Source organism: Aspergillus eucalypticola (genome assembly GCF_003184535.1).
Source record: "Aspergillus eucalypticola CBS 122712 chromosome Unknown BO83scaffold_21, whole genome shotgun sequence".
Classification (NCBI taxonomy): Eukaryota; Fungi; Ascomycota; class Eurotiomycetes; order Eurotiales; family Aspergillaceae; genus Aspergillus; species Aspergillus eucalypticola.
Genome location: NW_020290295.1, coordinates 488,458 through 506,735, shown reverse-complemented (window position 1 = coordinate 506,735; position 18,278 = coordinate 488,458). Strand labels below are relative to the sequence as shown.

Here is an 18,278-nt window from a genome sequence, read left to right as displayed (position 1 = left end):
AAGCCGGTAAGGGAAAAGTATTGATTAACCTCGGTTCATACTATCATAATTATCATAGCACCACCCTGAGCTACTTCAACGCCGGCAGCGCCAACGCAAAGACATTTTCCGGGTCAAACCTCTCCTTCAGCTCGCGCACCACATCAGCATTGGTACCAAACGCCTTTATGACCGCCTCACCTGGCTCCATGCTCGCCAATCTCATCAAAGACACATACGCCGTGGGCAAAACATTTCCCTCGTCGACCTGCGCAACCTCCTTTGCCGTCTTAACCGCCCACTCCTCAGATGTGCCCGCATTTTGCTCATCCGTAGCACATCCGAGAATCTCAAGCATATAATGAGGCTCCCTTGTTGAAAACACGGAATGCTCGAGCTTGCTTGCATCTTCACCAGCAGAATGTCCCCGCAGCTGATGGATTGAGAGCATCGTGCCCGGATCCGACGGCATCGATGCCACATTCCGCCCAATAACCTCCGCCACGGCGGGGTTGATGCGCCGGATGTTATGCGTCTGGAGGGAGCCATATACAGCCTCTGGAACGAGGGCACCATTACCTGTGAACCAGTCCGGAATTGTCGAGGGGGCGACGGTGCTCATGAGAAGAGGGGCGAGGGAGGAGATCTTCTCGACCCATCGTTGGCCCTCTTCCAGGTCGGGGTGGCTCCACGTGAAGAGCACAGCGAATACGCGACCGTGGGGACTGTTGAGGGCGGCCTGCTGCAGGGTCACTGGGGGAGGGAGGCCCTCTGTGTTGAGGAGGTCCTCGTACGCGGCATTGAAAGTGATGATTGTTTGGGCGATATCAGAGGAGTCGAACATGATAGCGCCGGCGAGGAGCTATACTTCCAGATTAGATTATGTATCATACGGGGAAAGAAGAGAAGATACCTTTGTAAGCGGATAGACCCTGATAGTAACATCGACAATGATGCCGTAGATGCCCCCTGCACCACGAATGCCACGTAGGAGGGGCTCATCAGCGACAATAATCTCCCCGTTAGCATTCACCACTGTGGCTCCCAGTATCTGATCAACACCTAGTCCCCAATGAGACGAAAATGGCCCATAGCCGCCATACATGGCCCAGCCGACATATCCGACGCTGGGTATAGAACCGGTTGAAGTGCCCAGCCCCTCCTCCCAGAGGATACTAGCAAGTTCACCTTGAAGAATTCCTCCCTGGACCGTAGCGGACTGACGATCCAAGCCAACTGTAACGGCCGTCAAGGCGCGCAGGTCGATGAGGAGGGCGCCATCTACAACGGAGCGACCCTCGAGATTGTGGCCGCCCGAGCGAACGGTGAAGGGTACGGCATGAGACTTGGCGAATTTGACGAGAGCTGCGACATCAGCGGGAGACTGGGGCTGCACGATAGCCAGCGGACGGGCGTTGATGCCGGCGATATACCCCCGGCTGGCTGCGGGCACATACTCGGCGGAGGTGGGCGGGATGTAGCCAATGCTGGGGTGTGAGAGGAGAAAGGCCTCCAGGGCTGTTACTTGTGCGGAGCCGGTCATGGCGACAATAATATTGCTTTTTAGCAAAAGAGGATGAGGACTGAACGAAAGGAGTGTTCATGATTGATTTATAACAAGCAAAAGAGGTGCGCGTAAGGCTGTTCAGCTTGCTGACAGCCATGCAGTCATCAATAAGTTTGTAAATTGTTTAAGGTTGGCTGGGACAGGCGGACCGTTGTTCCACATCTCACCTCATCCTCCCAACATCGTAGATGCCCTACTGTGTATTCACCCATATGAATGCCATTGTGGTGCCACCCTGAGGAAGCGGGCAATTGTTCTAAGTCCAAACCCAATCCCGTCGTCCAATAGCCTGAGCCTTGAACGTTTCCCGATGCAGTTAATACTGGGTTGGCATCAGCACTACTGGGTAGTAGATTGCTCGGACCTCGTCCCTGTTGTCTATAATTGGTCGATCCGTCTGGCCCGAGGAACTTTGGTACGGGTTTTGTGGGTCACTGAATTCGTTGAATCTTTTTGGGCTGTTGCAGCCTTGTGAATCGTCTGACGGTATATTAGTGCATAATATACATTGTATAATTAATACTCTGATGTGTTATATAGTTACCTAGTTATTCAAGAACTGTTATTCAGGCGCTCGTGCTTTTAGAACCACTATACGCGGAAGTTTTCTGTTCTTAGAAATGAGGCTCTCTGACTCTGATCTCTACCAATTTCGCCTTAAAAATTCACAGGATAGCTGGCGTGTAGCCGGCTATAATAAAACCTGTTACACTATAAATGCGACAAACCCGAACCTAGGTCAATGATAACTTCGGACACGGTACTTGGGAAATCCCGCGGGATGCGTTTCCGTTTAATGCGCATGACCTGAAGAATAGCTCATCAATGCTAATGACACATATCGCTCGGCTCTACATCTTGTGTCACTATATTGCAAAAGAGGACAAAATGTGTAAGGATAATGAAAACTGCATATACATGGACACTAAGCCATCTGCGTCAGCGTGAAGAAACATATCCGTCAAAAGAATGATCTTTTTGTCTGGGGAACGAAGCTCGGCTGAAGTTGGCTACTTTGACACGGTTGATCAACTGACAGTACCAAGAATTGGTGATATATGCTACTTAAAGGTTCTGCCAAACTTCAGGCATCCAAGCACATATGCGCAAGTGGGCGTAAATCAGTCCCTGAAGCGGATTTACGGTCGGTTGCCCTGAAATTGAGCATGGCCAAGACTTACCACGCAAATAACAGGGAATTTTGGACTTGCACTACATACGCTAGCTGTGATTGATTTCTCACCTTAGTTCCAACGACATGGGCGTGTACTAACCTGTTGTGCAGGGATTTGTCGCCCTCCGTCGTAGAAGCTGCAGTATATCGTTTTAGTCTACTCAGTATTCAAACCTACTCTGCGGAATAGCCCTGCAATGTCGAGAGCATGAGCTGCCCATAGGAGCACAGGGAACCGACACTGCCCTACATGGTGTCACTCATTGTCGCATCAACCCCTTGTGCGGGACCGCGGCAGCCGAGCTAACCCTAGGCGCGAGCAATTGACTCGACGACTTACTCGGCCGGAGGATAGTCGCATATTCAGGACCGGCAAATGCCACGAGCCAAGGGCACTTATTTCTTGATCTAAAGGCACGATTTGCCTACTTTGAAGTACTTGACTGGCCTTCATTGTGGAGCAGAATGTAGTCAGCGGAAGTTCGGAAAACCACTAAACTGATAGGAGTAACTTGGAACGCCCCAAAACATGGATAAGCTCACAACCGTCATCAAGCCTGCATCGTACCTACGTCAGTAGCGTAGTCCTTGCCGCTTTCACCGATCATTTTGCTCTGTGGACCCTCGTTGCCGGAGTGATACCGTGGAGGGTTAACTGGTGCGCAGATCTGTCAGTCTCAAACCTCGAGCCGAAGATGATCGGCAGGAGGCCACGCCAGCTTTCCCCATCAACTGTCTGAAGTGTATCGCTACCACAGCCGCCACCCCGACCTCCTAGGACAAGATCCAATGAGGGCCCCTTGACCTCATGTGGCTGGGACCCTTTGACTTTGCATCATTCTGCGTTTCAACGCAGGGCTGACTGCCTGGTCCCTTTCTGCAACACTCTGGAGAGCGACAGGGTCCAGGCGCTTTAGGTAGGCAACCCGGAGTCATGAAATATTTTCAAGTAACTGATCTGTTATTCAGAGTCATAAAAGCACATGGTATCTGCGTCGAAAGTATGTTAACCGGAGGCTTGCATTCGGTGAAAAACCAACGCGCAGCATCGCTACCACGCCGCGACATGGTGAATGACGGTTCTCCTACCACTTTTGTACTGGCATTACCTAAACAGGACAGCAATTCACGATTCCAGCCTTGCAGGTCGTCCTGTGGAATCAAAATTGTGGACACTGTTGAGTCAATGTGGCCAACACGGCCGAACAGTTAGCTTCAGCCCACGTCTGGCCCAGGCACAGGGGAAGAGCAGTAGCGTTTCGCTTCCATTGTCGACAGGATTGTCCCGGGATGTCTCTCTGATTGGACATAGATTATCGATCTGATATCCCACGACCAGTTTTCTCCAGGGATGGCTGGAGGGATGATCGACACAGCCTGTTCTGGTCCCACCTTCAAGTGCCGATCGGTCACAGACAACTCACAAGGGACCCAGATACAGCGGAAAACGTGCAGTGTGGCTGGTACAATGATACAACAAGACATCCTCTCAGGCAATACTGAAACTGTTGTGACTTCACTGAAATTTCCTGTTCTTCTGGATTGCGGCCTTATCACCTCCACGTCACAATATGCTCTCAAACGCTGCCAGTGCCCCTTGCACTGGCATCAAAGCTTAGACTATGGGCATTGAGCAACAATGTATTCCAATTGGTTTGATCATGAGCCGTCCTCGCTGATCGCTCCACTCGGCAACTGAGGACCTGGAGTGGCCTAACCTCGCAAGCAAACCCCCATGGTACCTCGACGGTGCCGACCTCGGAGAGAACTGTTCCAGGTGCTCTGTAACCTACTCACCTCCCACGTTGAACGATGATCCTTCCTCAGGAAGGTGTATGGCTAGGCGTCTCAGGGCAGCTGGGCACATTATAAAAGACTGTCTCTGTCCGCTCCTTGTGATAGCATCCTCACAGCCCAATCACTCTGGAATCAACACTCAGAAGTCATTCTCTCTTCCATATCCTAATTTCAAAATGAAGCTTACCGGAGCTGTCTTGGCCAGCCTTGTCGGCTGCGTCGCTGCCCTGCCCCCGGCGCCTTTCTTCAACGGCCCTCCTCCTCCCTCTGGCTCCGTGGCTCCCGCTCCTGAGGAATCTTCTTTCCCTCCTCCGCCTCCTCCCAGCTCCGTCTCCGGTGCTCCTCCCTCCGCAACCCCCGAGCCCTACGAGAAGCGGCAGTTTAGTGGCCCCCAGCCTTCCGGTCCCCCCGCTGGTCCCTCCGGTTCTTTCGGCCCCGCCCCCTCCGGCTCCCCTGAAGGATTTGGAAAACGTCAGTCTGATGGCTTTGGCGGCTTCGGTGGTCCCTTCGACTCTGCTCCTTCCGCTACTCCCTCCGCCTTCCCCGGATCCGGCTTCGGCTTCGAGGAGCGTCAGTTCCCCGGTCCCGCTGAGTCCGCCCCCGCTGGGCCCCCTCCCTCCGGCACTCCTTCTCCCGTCCCATTTGGTGACTTCAGTGGATTCGACAAGCGTCAGTTCGGTGGTGGCGTCCAGTCTGCCCCCGCGGGCGTTCCCTCTGGTGCCCCCGGCCCTGCCCCCTCTGAGGGCCCCGGAGGATTCGGTGGCTTCGGAGGCTTCAAGCGCCAGTTCGGATCTCCTGCAGAGGGACACGAACAGGGCCCTGATGGCCAGGCTCCCCCCTTCCCCAGTGGCGTCCCTTCCTTCGCTCCTTCCCCGGTCCCTACCCCGTCGGGTGCCATTGAGGAGCGCCAGTTCGGTGGATTCCCCACCCCGACTCCAGTCCCCAGCGGCCCCGCTGGTGGCTGGTAAGCAGCTCATATCATCGATATGGGACACGGTGATCCACGTGCAGCATAGCGCTTAGGTGTGCTGCAGGTAAGGAACTATGTAGTCACAATGTCGAGCAATAGGGACGCTGTGCTGCGAGATGTATATTGGTGGACTTGAAGGCTTGAATATATGTGTCATGTGAAATAATTCTGCTTTATGTGTTAATGTCTTGCATTCATGGGTCTTTTGGCCAGAAATGGCCTGTGCATGTTCCTAAAGATTCAGCAATGTAGAACATATCTATTTGTAGATATACAATGCGGCTACTGCAACAGAGAATGTAATGATTTTCTTGGCTGGGATGTATGCACATGAACCAATCAATTCAAGTTGGAGCTTCCGAGCTTTCAAGATCAGTAGCTAAAATGTGTAAATCGGACTAACCTAGTGCTCATTGGCGCGGTCCTTTTTTGGGCCAGGAGTTGCTGCGTGAATGCCCATTGTTATCACCGAAAGCCCCACATCCTAAATAACCATTTCAGCTTTCTGACCGAGACAAGCTTCCGGCAATCGATTACGAACATTATTCTCCGTGGAGATTGACTGTTTGACACGACAGAAAATCATCTCCACAAATGTTCGTCGCCGACGACACTAATTGAAGGTTGAAGATGGCAGCTGAGTGCGCCCGGGCGTTCCCATCACGAAACAGATGGTTTCCTTTGCCACGACTGTTTGAAATTGCCCATGGACGATCCGCTCTTGTATGTAGAGCGTAGTAGTTTTTTTTTCGCAAAGTGTTTGATGGAACATATGTGGGTATTTGTGGTTTATAACAGTTGACGAAAATTGCACATTGATCGCAATAGCCGTGGAAGCCATCCAAAGCCGATCATATCAGGACGGAAAGCCGAGAGCGAAACGCCTTAAGGTTAATTTTTCAACTTTCGTGTCGAACACGTTTTTAGTCTACCCTGAGGTACACCGGATCAACCAGCCAATTCCAACGAATTTTGGCTTACCCGACTGATATTCTGGATGCATTTTCGGGTATTTCGTCCGTCATATGCCTTGTATATGAGATGAGCGGATATGGAGAACTCCTCGCCAGAGAAAGAACACTTTCCGAGCTGGTCCTGTGCGGGCTGGAGTGTTCTATACATCATATGTTCATTGATACATCTGCCCTTGCACCAACTTGGCCGAAGGAGATGTTTACACCATTTAAAATAACACTCTTGGACTCGAATGACAATAAAGTGACTATCTATCAGCCTCTGAATCCTTTTCCTGCCGACTATTTCCAATGGGAGATACCTACTTTCTGACAGGGACACATTCCTTCAAAACTTGCCATGCGAAAAGAATGCTATGTTAAAAGGGCGCAGGAATACTATGTATGTCCCGGCCACTAGGTTTTCCCACCAACAGCGCCTCGACTGTCTAGACCATGACGGTTCAACTCTTACGCCATTCTTTAGCACCCATAGCGTGCTGTGTGGTATCCTTGTCGATAAATATCCTACTACCTGCGTCATCTAATTCCTAAGTGCAGATATGTGTTCTTGTGCTCTGCAAAGGCTCTGCGCCGAAGCTCTGGGGTGAGAGACGATATAGTCGATCGGATCGAACTCGAGTTTGACGAGTTCACTCGCGTCCCCTTCCTTCTTCTTTTACATCCCCGTAATGGGCCCTGGGGAAGAGTTGCTCTGAGTATCATAACATGGGAAGCATTTAAGAGCGCGCGGCCAGAGTGGGAGGCCATCCTCCTAGCGTAAGGTGATACTTGGATGTTCAGAAGGAAGGAAAGCAACCTTAGGCTGTTTTTTGATTAATGAAGCCTCTATGGATCCATGTGACGAATTATGCTCTCGAATTTGTATGGACTTATGTGTGCGAATTATGTGATAGTAATTGCAATAAGCGAACGTCTATTCATGTAATCCTGTCTATGTAATCTACCCAATCTAGCCATTCTATTATAACCCCCTAACATCTGAATCGGACATCTAACATCCTCAGCCTAAGCAAGTCCTCTGCCATCCCCATGATACCCCTCACTACATAGAAGCATAATCCGCCAAGACGGCATCCGCAATCTTCAACGCCATGGCATAAAAGACCGTCATAACGTGGGACGACATCTGCGTAGGGGGAATAGATCCATCGATGACTCGCAGTCCCTGCACACCATACACACGGGCGGCATTGTCGACAACACCACCCATCTCCTTCGGCATCATGGAGCAAGTACCCACACCATGGTAGTTAGGGCGGAAGCTGTACGGGATATACTCAACCCAGGCGCTCAAGTCGGCATCATACGCGAGGTTGTCACCGGGAATAGTCTCTCCAGCGAAGTAAGTCTGCATGGCACCGGAGTTGGAGATGTTGCGAGCCAGCTGAGTAGCAGCAGCCTGACCGAGCAGGTCGAGCTCGTTGAGGAAGTACTGAGGGTCGTAGGCGAAAAGGCGGAGGTAGGGGTCCTTGTCGAGGATGTGGACGTATCCTCTAGTGAAGGGCAGAAGATCCCACACATCGAAGCTGGCCACTCCGGCCGTGTCGAGGAAGAGTTCCGAGTATGCGACGTTGTGGTTGACGATCCAGTCGCGGTAGTTCTCGTACTGGATGAGCAAGGCGGTGGTGTTGTGGAATCCACCACGGGCAACGGCCTCTTCGGCCCATTGCTCCAGCTTGGTGTTGAGCAGCTCGTGAGCCTTTTCAGCGTAGTCGCCAAAGGTCTCGTTGAATGTAGCAAACCAAGCGGCCTGTCCCTGTCCGGCACCGGCGGAGGTGATGCGCGAGCGGACGGTAGAGGTGGTTTGGTCTTGAAGGTTGAGACCGACAGGCAGGTCAACGACGGTGTCAATTCCAAGAGGTTCCAGGACGGACTTCATTCCGATACCGGAATATTCGAGGATGGTGGGAGAGACAGCGGAGCCAGCAGCCAGGAGGACCTCGTGCTTAGCGTAGACGTTGTGGGTGTTGCCCTTGTGGGTGCCGAATTCAACGCCAATGGCACGAGGGGTGGTAGCGTTCTGACTGAGCAGGACCTTTCCAACATACTGTCCCGTCAGGACTTGCAGGTTGGGACGCTGGTAGTTGGGGAGGAGCCATTCGCGAGCGGCATCAGAGCGCACTTGGTCTTCGTGCAAGGTGTTGGGAAACATGGACACACCATGGGGTTCACCGCATCCCAAGTCCTTCTTAGTGGGAACGCCCCTGTCTTCGACAGCGCTCATGAGAGCTTTGACGATGGGTGAATAGTCATCACCAGTATCGCGGGGCCCGGCGTGGACAGTACCATTGAGACCATGGCAGGATGCATTGAAGTAGTGGCCAGCAGCAATCTGTTTGGCATTTGGTGCGCGAGCACGCTCAGCCTGGAGGGAGTAGGCGGCCACGTTGTCCCAGTTCCAGCCCTCATTTCCGAAGACGGTCTCCCATGAGTCAACTTGTGCCTTGTGGGGGCGAGTCCAGGTGCCACCGTTGACCAGGGTAGAGCCACCGAGACCATTTCCGGAGCGGATCAGCGCAGTCTGATTGTTGGTGGCGAGCTCAACAGTCTCGTAGGCGTGGTCCACACTGCTGCCAAAAATGTCACCGTAGGCGTTCAGGTCCTCGATGATAGGACCTCTATCTGACTCGTAGGAGCCACTCTCGATGACAAGCACAGTGATATCGGGGTTCTCCGTCAGTCGGGCAGCAGTGGTGAGTCCATTTAGACCTCCACCAGCGATGATGTAGTCGACAGTGCGGCCGGCAACATCCTTGGGGTCAGTCAGGAGACTGGCTTCAATGCCATTGCTCCTGATGTAGTGTGGGAGGGCCGCAGCGAGGGAGACCACAAGTGAGCTCACAAAAAGAGTTTGCATGATGGGCAGATGAGGGAAGAATGAGAGAGGAAAGGCTGGTTGCTGCTCAGAAGGTGACAGGAGGACCGAACCAGGTTACTTATACGCTCGAGTCAACGGTCCAGAACCAAGTTGTTCGATAATCCAATTCCTCTGCTTTCCAACAAGCCATCCTCATATTGCATACTAATAGGGGCTGTGAGCTGAATCTCATCCTCCGTGTGCTCAGCCCTCGGCATCCCGAACATATTAATCCGAAGCCATTATCCCGGATAGTAAAGAAGCGAATCCTTAGGCAGGTGGGGCGCAGAATTGGCGTCCTGATCCTTTGTCTCTCTCATTCTGTAGAGGCTGTGTCCTGCTCGTAGTGCCCAGCTGGCCCCATAATAGCTCACGGCCTAATGCTGACGATAGGCAGCCTCGTGGATGAGGAACTATACGAATGCTAGATGCAAATCATCGTGGCGCCAAGGGCTACCGACTTTCGGCATGCCGAGAACACCGAATTCTAAGTTCTGCCCTTCCCGATTCGTACTCCGGTCAACCCTCGCCAAGTGCACAAACCATAGGGTCCTCGTCATGCTTTCAATGGAAAGCCTATAGTGTTTGGCAGGTTCTCCACGGGGAGAGGGGCAATTGGAGAGTTTATTTGGATAGCCTGCCCACGTGTAAACTCACCACCAAGGTCAAGACAGGCAGTGCCGGTTTCAGGGTGATCAAACTAACCAGTCTTCAGGTACCTGCAGTGTCCCGTGCACAGTATGATCTACGGACCGTCAGCGGGAACCTTGGATCGTACTCATAATGCCGGTAGGTGGGCCAAGATGATGTACACGAGAGCATAGCATCCGCGCCCAGAAACGCCGTCGGAAACTAGTAGCCAGCCGAGCGCCAATTAGAGGGTCAGTTGGGGCCATGGAAGAAGGGACTGTCTCAGCGTGGAGACTCTGCTATCCCTGCTTGGCGATAGTGCAAATATTCTTCACGAGGTCTGCAGCCAAGACATAGGCAGCCAGTTCTAGTTAAAACCGGCGCTTATCACTCAGACACTCCCTCGGGTTCTGGAACTCACCTGCTTGCAAATCATCTCGTTTACCAATCCCGCTGTGTCCAGACTCAATCCTCCAACAAGGTCGTTGACAAATTCCACCACACAATTCTTCAGCCAGATCAACTGAACTCTGATCACTTATCAGTGGGCATTGTTCTTGCTGCAGAGATACGAGCTGAGTATCCCTGTCACCATGAAGTTCAGTGTTGTGCCCCTCCTTTTCGGAGCAACCTCCGCCGTTGCCTCCAAACTCTATGCTGCCTCGTATGCAGGCACCGTGACCACTTTGTCCTTGTCCCAATCCTCTAAAGAACAGTATGAGTTGGAAACAGTGGCCCAGTCCACTGACTGTGGTACCAACCCGTCTTGGCTGATGCTGGACCACGACAACCGTGTCCTGTACTGCCTGGACGAAGCTGTTGACTTGGCCAACGGTACCCTGACCTCCTTTGCCATCCAACCTAATGGCACCCTGACCAAGGTGGTACAGCTGGAGACCATCGCCGGCCCGGTCATGTCACAGTTCTATTCGGCACCGGGAGTGCCACACCGCAAGTTCTTCGCCGTGGCTCATTAGTAGGTCGATCCTCCCATCTCTACTACTACACTATTAACATCTCATCACAGTGAGGGATCCGCTGTCACCAGCTACTCCCTTGACCCCGTCAGCGGTGTCTTCAACCGCTCCCAAACCTTCACCTACACCTTGCCCGCTCCCGGTCCCGTCGCAGACAGACAGGACGCACCCCACTCCCACGGCGTTGTCGTCGACCCGACAGAACGGTTCGTCCTCGTGCCGGATCTCGGTGCTGACCTGATTCGCATTTTCCTCATCAACCCTTCTACAGGCCTCCTTGAACCCCAAGCTCCCCTCATAGCAGCACCTGGATCCGGTCCTCGTCACGGTGTCTTCTGGACACCTGCAGGAACTACCGCCAAGCAGGCCAAGTACGAAGATGTCGTGTTCTACCTGACATCAGAACTGAACAACCACGTCACCGGCTACAAAGTGACGTATCCATCCAACGGAACCATCGCCTTCACGGAATTCTATACCGCCAACTCCTACGGCGGTGCTGTCCCCCCCAATGGTTCCAAGGTCGCCGAGATTGCCATCTCCGTAAGTCCAAACCACACCTACCCCTTACTTGGTTGCAAGGAGCAACTAGCTAACGACTGTCTTCCATATATAGCCCCAAAACAACCGTCTCGTCATCAGCAACCGCGACGACAACACCTTCGGCACCAACAACGATTCCATCGCCGTTTTCAACTGCGCTGACGAGACCGGCAGCCGTCCTACGAACGTCACCTTTGGTGGCCTATACCCCGCTTACGGGTCGTCGCCGCGCCAATTTGAGATGTCGGCGCGCAACGAGATGATTGCCGAGGCGTTGCAAAACTCCCATGCGGTGGGTGTGACGAGGTGGAATGGAAAGACTGGAAAGCCGGTGCCGCTTGTTGCCTATGAGTCTCTGGTTGGTGAGGTTGTCTCTGTTGTTTGGGATGAGTAGGCAATGCCATAGGTGGTTAGTAGTTTTGTGCCTGTGGGATGGCTCTTAGTCGGATGTAGTGTTTTGGGGGGTGCTGCGAAGGATCTACTCCTGTCGTTGATTGACTTTTTTTTTTGGTGACTGGGCCAGCAGTGGTCCTGTCGGACTGATACGAGTAGTAGGACTAAACGACAAGTTAATGTCATTAAGAGGTCTTGTAGCAAAAGAAAGCTCGTAGGCAATCATAACCCATTTCGCGTAATCCTAATGAAATATCTGAACTTGGGGAGGCTCAATTGGAGCTGGTTAGAATATAAGGCAGGGGTATATACAGTAAGGGCATTCTGCCCACGGTCGCCACGAGGTGCGACCTTTATAAGCTTTATAGTCTTGCTTCGCACACATTCCATGCGGTCATTGCCAGAATCCACCGGCCACAGCGCGAAATATTCCTTTCAAGGCTATTGTTGTCAGGCCTCACTGTCCATCAAGGATCTTGACTTGAACACCAACGAGCATTTTATCCAAGCAATACCACGCTCACTCATCGCTCTCCAGAATATCAGCATATCTGTTAAGAGAACTCCCGATCAGATTCACCAACTGCCAGATATAGTCTGCTGTAAATAGCCGGGCCCATAACCTGGTGACAGTAGCACTGAGACGAGTATTATTCGCAAGTAGCCATTCCCGAGACACTCCATGCTGGGCTTCCATGACCATTTCCAGGACGAACTCCAGTAGTTTGTTTTCTTGTTCAGTCAAACTGGGCTCTGGATCCGGGATCGTGGCCACCTCAAGCCACTTGGCGAGTAGCACAGCACATTCCAGGGAGCATAATGCGTACTGGTTTGACCATGATACGACGAGGGTACGCGCGACGTAGTTGATGCCCAGTTTGATTGGCGTACTAAGTGCATGGGCGCAGTGCAATGCAGCTCGAGTGAGACGGTCGCTTCTCTGTACAGATAGGTTATTCTTGAGTGATCGGGCAACCTCGTCCGGATTCCATGTTTCCAGTCGACGGGCGGAGCTGAAATCAGCATTTAGTCGGATGTACGCCAGACGGAGGAGGGCAGTGGACGTGAAGGACACTGGACCATGGGGGTTGAAAGGATCGATTGAGGATTCTTGGTTGTGCTCCCAGCATTGACACCATAGTTCCAGAGCTTGCTCTAAGGATGTAATGACAGACGGGGACAAAAAGCTTCCGTTGGAGACAGGAAGCCTGCTAGCCTTCTGAATTAACCAGATATTCTGAATCATCGCGTGGATAAGCACATATCCTCCCAGGGAAGAGAAACTCTCCAAGCTGGTCTTGGCTGCCCCAGTGTGAGTGAACAACGAATTCATCGCATTCTGCAATTTCGGCTCCCCACGACTCTGGCTGCGCTCTTCCAGCCACTGGCTCGCGCTTGTTGCTGTCCATTCTCGCTCAGTGCAGGGTAGATCCAGCGTCAGCTCCTCGGTCAGAATCAGCGGCGGAATATCAAAAACGATCGTGTGGACACTGAAGAAACAGAACACAATAAGCTTTGTCCGTTTAACCATCTCATAGCGGATCCAGCTTTCCCATGAACCATCTTGGGACGGTAAGTCATTGAGTCCTCCTTGCCGAAGAAGAGTCTCCATGAAACTTCGAATATACAACGCTTCGTGATGAGGCGGGTCACGCTCAAACCAACACGAAACAGATATAAGCAGCAATAGCGCCTGCACTGTCTCAATGATATCCTGGCCTCTGGACACCGGGTCCACCGGACCCTCGGTCTGCGGACCTAGACAGCCCCATTGCAGATCCCTTCGGACATGTTCGAGGGTCACAGCTTTGGCCACTTTGTAAAGGCTCATGCTTGTTTCGGGTTCGCGGCAGTATTGGGCACCCACAGAAGCCATACCGAAAATTAAATGCAGAGGCAAGGAATCAACGTCGAGGGTGGGTGGATGCATAAATGGATAATGGCAGTGAAAGTTAGTCATGTAAGCGCTGATGCATCTGGAAAGGGCATGTCGAGATGGTGTGTAGGGATCCGGGACCACATTTGAGTAATTTGATAATTCGGCGACGATGCGATCACGGCATTGCGCGGTAACCGAAATAGGTGCACTCGGGTCTCGGGCCTTGTAAGGGGTGTGAGCTCCTTCAGGCTGAAGCGACGGTAGTTGAGTTCCATGTCTAGGAAGGATGGAGCTGGAGGGGGTCGTAACGTCGTTATTTGTCTTCGCAACAGGTTGGCTATACTCTGATGCGGAGTCGAAGTGGAACGCGGGGAATAGTGGAAGGGGCTGATAGGTAGGTGAGAATGGATGGCTGGGAAGCGGGATACTGTCGAGGAAGGTCGTGAAATCATCACCGTCGTAAGAGGTTGCCGGTCCGTAACCGACGAACGGCTCACTGAAGCCAGCGGACCCTGGAGGTCCTTGTCCGGATGGATTGGAAGTGGCTATCGGATGGCCCTGCACTGAGGCAGCCAGGCCGGGAGTAAACTGCTCGTGAGGACCTGGGAGTATGGCCTGTGGGCCTGGTATGGTGGCAGGAGTAGGATGGTCAGTTACTGCTGAGGCTAGGACATTAAGGCCATCAAAGACTTGGGGAGATGCCACGGAAGGCGATGATGTTGTTCCTTGGCCAGGAGCGGCGTCACTGTGGGCCAGACGTTCATGGCGGGCCAGGAGGTCTCTGTGGGAGAAATAACTCAGTAAATGCTGGTGGAGAAGTTCAATAGGGGAAGTTTGCCGTACTTTCGCGTGAACGACTTGGGGCATTGGGCGCAGAGATACGGCTTTTCCTTGGTGTCTGGGGGAATTGGGGTCAATAGGAATCTCCAAATATGGGCGGGGATCATACGCGACCGGTCATGGCGTTGGAGATGTTCCAACCGAGCAAAGGTTCGGGAACATCGCTGGCATTGATATTGCTTGGAAGGCTTCACCATCACTGGGCCGGTGATTAGCCCGCTGAAGAGTTGCACAACAGGCAGGTTAACTAGCTCGAGGTGATGGTGGTGATGATGCATTGCAGCTGAGAATCGCAAAGCAACCCAACCGAGCGCCAAGCCTCGGCTAGAATGCCGACACCCGGAGGCAGACTTGCCGTTTTGGGTTACTCTGCGGCCTCGGGGAGGACGGGCACCACTCCGGGTGGGTTTGATCTTATCGCATCTACTACACGATAGGACTATAACAAACATCTATAGTGTAACTTGGTATATGTGTAACATTTATGGGCTTATAGGGTATCTGTTGGTTAATGTACAAAACCTGTTTAGGAACGCCAGTATATACTGTGTAGTAAAATTTTTATAGCTAAATTTTTATTGTCGAGGGTGGTCTGCCACTGCCGAGATATATTTCTTGCCGTTCCCATACATATAGTGTTCGATCGTTCTCCTGCGCTTTCCGGGTGATTGTTATGAAAGGTTGGCACGGACAATGATCCGAGAGCTCCCGATTCGAGGTTATATTTCAGATTTGTGGCTTATCACAGGAACGCTAGGTACGCTCTTCTTTGTTTGAGCAGAATTTCGGGACCTGCTTGGTCTTCCTAGGAGCGCTCTCTTAGCGCCCTTTTGTCTGCATAAACCAAGACGAAGATATCTAGGCGTCATGAGGTATCTGGTTTGTAGGTGGCACCTGCACGACTGTTACAATTTCATGAAACAGTCCACTGTCTGAGTGAGACTAAACACCAAGTCAACCAGAACCCCAAAAGAAATCATTCGATATTCCTAGCGCTCTTTGTTCCAAGATAGCTGTCCGAATACCGTTTTGGAGCTGCCCAGAGACAGCTCCTTATGTTGGACGCACTGAACCCTGATCTTGTGGGGATCCGCTGGAATCCGATTGCTTCCTGGTATATTGTATGATCTTGGACACTTTCTTCTCAGCGGAGATAGTGAAGTCGCGTCTCACTCTGCTGGCCACGCTAGCCCATGCGCAATGCCTAGGATGGAGATGGCGGGCAGAAGCAGTATGGGGCTCAGTTTGTTGGTTCATATCCCAAAGATTCCTCGACGAACTGTCTACATCCAAGTTGCCCGAATTCGATGTATGAGAGTGGTACACGAATGTGACCAGTTGGTTTAGGATGTCGAACTCGAGCTTCAGCTTGACACTGTAGATGAACCCCTTCACTGCCGTTTGCGACGCATACCGACCCGCCCATTCGAGGACTAGAATCGCGATGTCCAAACATATGACGATTATATTCATGAGAATCAGGTGTAGCATCAGCCTCCGCGCAGCCTCTCGGTGTGTCCCTTCCAAGACCTCATCTTCCGAGCGAAGCAATCTGAACGTCTCGTATACGTAGACGCCGGATATTATGGATTCCTGTATGAAGAACACGGTCACTTGGATTCGTTCGTATATGGCGTATGGCAGCACGAATCTGTCAGAGGTCGAGGAATTCGCGCCGTAGCATAGAATGACAGTTGGGATTTGAAGTAGGAAGACATCGCAGACGATCATGCCAAGGATGAACCGAAGCATAATATGATGCCGCACGACAAGATGAAGACGAGAGTATAGCACCATCGACTGGCCGGTGACCATCGCACACCAGCCGACCACGATCAGCGTGACGTAGAAGTAGGAGATGGCATTGTCGACGAGGTTAAAGTCTTTGAGGATAAACCCGATGGAATAGACGGCGATGCCCCAAGTAGCGACCACGAAGCTCCAGAAGTAAAGTCCCTTGCGGCGCTTAAACGTCAGCAAGAGAATGAAGGTCAGCTCCACGACATTATAGAGAGCGATGGAGAGGAAAGAGGTGATGACGTAGGTAATGGGACGTGACAGCTGGGAGCCCACTCTGCTCCCTATGTCATCAAGCCACATGTTGTTTGCAGAGAGCAACAGGCCGTTAGCTCTCTCGATTGCAAGATCTCTCCATCTGTGCCTTGTAGAAGGTTGTCACGAAGAAATGTGTGCCATAGTATTCCCTGTATACCTAGGATAGACGGATCATAGATTTATTGCTTCTTGTCCTGCTCAAACCTGTCAGAAATTTTCAGTGCCTGATAGGCCATTTTGTGGTGCTGTTCCTTGGCTTCAGCGAAGCTTTTTGATATGGTTCCAGCCAAGTAAGGTTGAGCAGCAGTGCAGGAGTGGCAGAAGATTGGTGACACTAGTTGGACCAGACGACGTAGATCGTTTCGACATGGGATCGTTGTTTCATTCAAGCTAACGGAACTTGCAATCTCGACTACCGCAGGCCTTTCACTACATAGACATCTGTGTGATGGATAGCACTTAGTCTGTTGACAGTACATAAACTCCATCTACCTTTTTACTTTTCACCATTTCTAATATTCAAAGGTCCTCAGACGTATGTATGGCAAGACTTATCATTCAGGAAAGAATGCTTAATGTATCCGTCAGTCTATACATCGCAACCTTCATCACCACATACGATACAAATCGCAGAATGACACTGCCACATTGCCTCAGGTGCGGGATGTCTCGTACCCATGGTGAGACTTTCGGAACCATAGGATCAACTTCTGAGCATGTCCTCCATTCGGTTCCCCAATCACTTTATTCGCCCCATATTTAAAGGGAGGGGAGTCGTATCAAAGGCTTCATGAAGGTAGAGAATGCATAATTAGTGTCGACCATTCACCGTATTTCACATTCCAGATGGAGTCCTCGTTCATCGATTATCGAGTCAGACTTGGCCGTACTGTGGAATTGGTGCTCGATATTGTCTACAGAATTTCGGGTGGGCTCATGACAGCGCGGGATAGAATTCGCCACCATGAAGTCTATTCGTGATGTCAGTGAACCATAACATTTCACACCTAGTGAGCGTTAGCCATTTATGTAGGTCGGTTCAAGTGTGCTGGCGAGTCAGCACTCAGGTAGCTTTTCAATTAGTTTGCTAATATTACATAGATCCATGGGCAGGCTGAGCAACTACCGATTTCCCTCTAAATATTATAGAGGCAAGGCTGCTGTCAAGGAGGGTCTTGCGAGGTCTTGTGCGAGGTATAAATAATGCAACTTCGCTTATAGCATACGGACTGTTTCCGATAGAAGAGGATTCGTTGTGTTAAAGCCATGGTAAGACATTATGCTCACTAGCTATGGATCGCTCATATAAGCACTCAGTTTGTCTTCGGAAATCTATGGGGGAATACTTACATGTCCATATTGCTTTTACAGAAAGATAGCCAATTACGAAGTCAGTAACATGTTGGTACAGATTAACCCTGACAGCAGAGTTTATTCACTGGTAGTTCATATGCCAAAGTCTTCAAACCATCATCAGGACAGTTGCCAAATTGGATACTTAAAAATGATAAAATATTGTCCAACAATGTTTTAGATTACCTCATGTCTGTGTCTGGGTGTGAGTAAAACGTGTGCTTCCTATGCTTCACTCTTGCAATCATTTTCTGAGTATTGAGCAAAACGCAATCTGACATAACGTG

General features: G+C 51.4%; 6 protein-coding genes across 6 annotated transcripts; 2 read left to right on the top strand and 4 right to left on the bottom strand.

Annotated features, from left to right (window-relative positions):
* Positions 1–5: 5 nt before the first annotated feature.
* On the bottom strand, positions 6–1,694 carry BO83DRAFT_342839 (oxidoreductase). The gene is made up of 2 exons (XM_025528674.1): positions 893–1,694; positions 6–841 (listed from the first exon to the last, which is right to left on the bottom strand). Exons 1-2 carry the CDS (start codon positions 1,520–1,522, stop codon positions 71–73), a joined length of 1,401 nt encoding a protein of 466 aa, XP_025385765.1. The 5' UTR covers positions 1,523–1,694; the 3' UTR covers positions 6–70.
* Positions 1,695–4,693: 2,999 nt separating this feature from the next.
* On the top strand, positions 4,694–5,485 carry BO83DRAFT_429443 (uncharacterized protein; the record flags this gene model as incomplete). Its single annotated transcript, XM_025535467.1, has 1 exon — positions 4,694–5,485. One exon carries the CDS (start codon positions 4,694–4,696, stop codon positions 5,483–5,485), a length of 792 nt encoding a protein of 263 aa, XP_025385764.1.
* A 2,021-nt stretch (positions 5,486–7,506) lies between these two features.
* BO83DRAFT_450807 (GMC family oxidoreductase) lies at positions 7,507–9,321 on the bottom strand (the record flags this gene model as incomplete). The annotated part of the gene is made up of 1 exon (XM_025536814.1): positions 7,507–9,321. One exon carries the CDS (start codon positions 9,319–9,321, stop codon positions 7,507–7,509), a length of 1,815 nt encoding a protein of 604 aa, XP_025385763.1.
* A 1,042-nt stretch (positions 9,322–10,363) lies between these two features.
* On the top strand, positions 10,364–12,071 carry BO83DRAFT_410040 (putative isomerase YbhE). The gene is made up of 3 exons (XM_025534180.1): positions 10,364–10,927; positions 10,979–11,471; positions 11,545–12,071. Exons 1-3 carry the CDS (start codon positions 10,545–10,547, stop codon positions 11,863–11,865), a joined length of 1,197 nt encoding a protein of 398 aa, XP_025385762.1. The 5' UTR covers positions 10,364–10,544; the 3' UTR covers positions 11,866–12,071.
* A 78-nt stretch (positions 12,072–12,149) lies between these two features.
* BO83DRAFT_342836 (transcription factor domain-containing protein) lies at positions 12,150–14,832 on the bottom strand. The gene is made up of 3 exons (XM_025528673.1): positions 14,693–14,832; positions 14,587–14,641; positions 12,150–14,524 (listed from the first exon to the last, which is right to left on the bottom strand). The coding sequence occupies exons 1-3, from the start codon at positions 14,778–14,780 to the stop codon at positions 12,385–12,387; spliced, it is 2,283 nt and encodes a 760-aa protein (XP_025385761.1). The 5' UTR covers positions 14,781–14,832; the 3' UTR covers positions 12,150–12,384.
* Positions 14,833–15,588: 756 nt separating this feature from the next.
* Positions 15,589–16,683, bottom strand: BO83DRAFT_410038 (uncharacterized protein; the record flags this gene model as incomplete). The annotated part of the gene is made up of 1 exon (XM_025534179.1): positions 15,589–16,683. One exon carries the CDS (start codon positions 16,681–16,683, stop codon positions 15,637–15,639), a length of 1,047 nt encoding a protein of 348 aa, XP_025385760.1. The 3' UTR covers positions 15,589–15,636.
* Positions 16,684–18,278: the final 1,595 nt, after the last annotated feature.

Bases quoted from the DNA above. Each gene is read 5' to 3' on its own strand.
- BO83DRAFT_342839 (XM_025528674.1), bottom strand. From the start codon at position 1,522: ATGACCGGCTCCGCACAAGTAACAGCCCTGGAGGCCTTTCTCCTCTCA. The intron at 842-892 runs GTATCTTCTCTT...CTGGAAGTATAG, and splicing joins GGGTCTATCCGCTTACAAAG to CTCCTCGCCGGCGCTATCAT.
- BO83DRAFT_410040 (XM_025534180.1), top strand. From the start codon at position 10,545: ATGAAGTTCAGTGTTGTGCCCCTCCTTTTCGGAGCAACCTCCGCCGTT. The intron at 10,928-10,978 runs GTAGGTCGATCC...ATCTCATCACAG, and splicing joins TTCTTCGCCGTGGCTCATTA to TGAGGGATCCGCTGTCACCA. The intron at 11,472-11,544 runs GTAAGTCCAAAC...TTCCATATATAG, and splicing joins TCGCCGAGATTGCCATCTCC to CCCCAAAACAACCGTCTCGT.
- BO83DRAFT_342836 (XM_025528673.1), bottom strand. From the start codon at position 14,780: ATGGTGAAGCCTTCCAAGCAATATCAATGCCAGCGATGTTCCCGAACC. The intron at 14,642-14,692 runs GTATGATCCCCG...CAATTCCCCCAG, and splicing joins CCAACGCCATGACCGGTCGC to ACACCAAGGAAAAGCCGTAT. The intron at 14,525-14,586 runs GTACGGCAAACT...TTTCTCCCACAG, and splicing joins CCCAAGTCGTTCACGCGAAA to AGACCTCCTGGCCCGCCATG.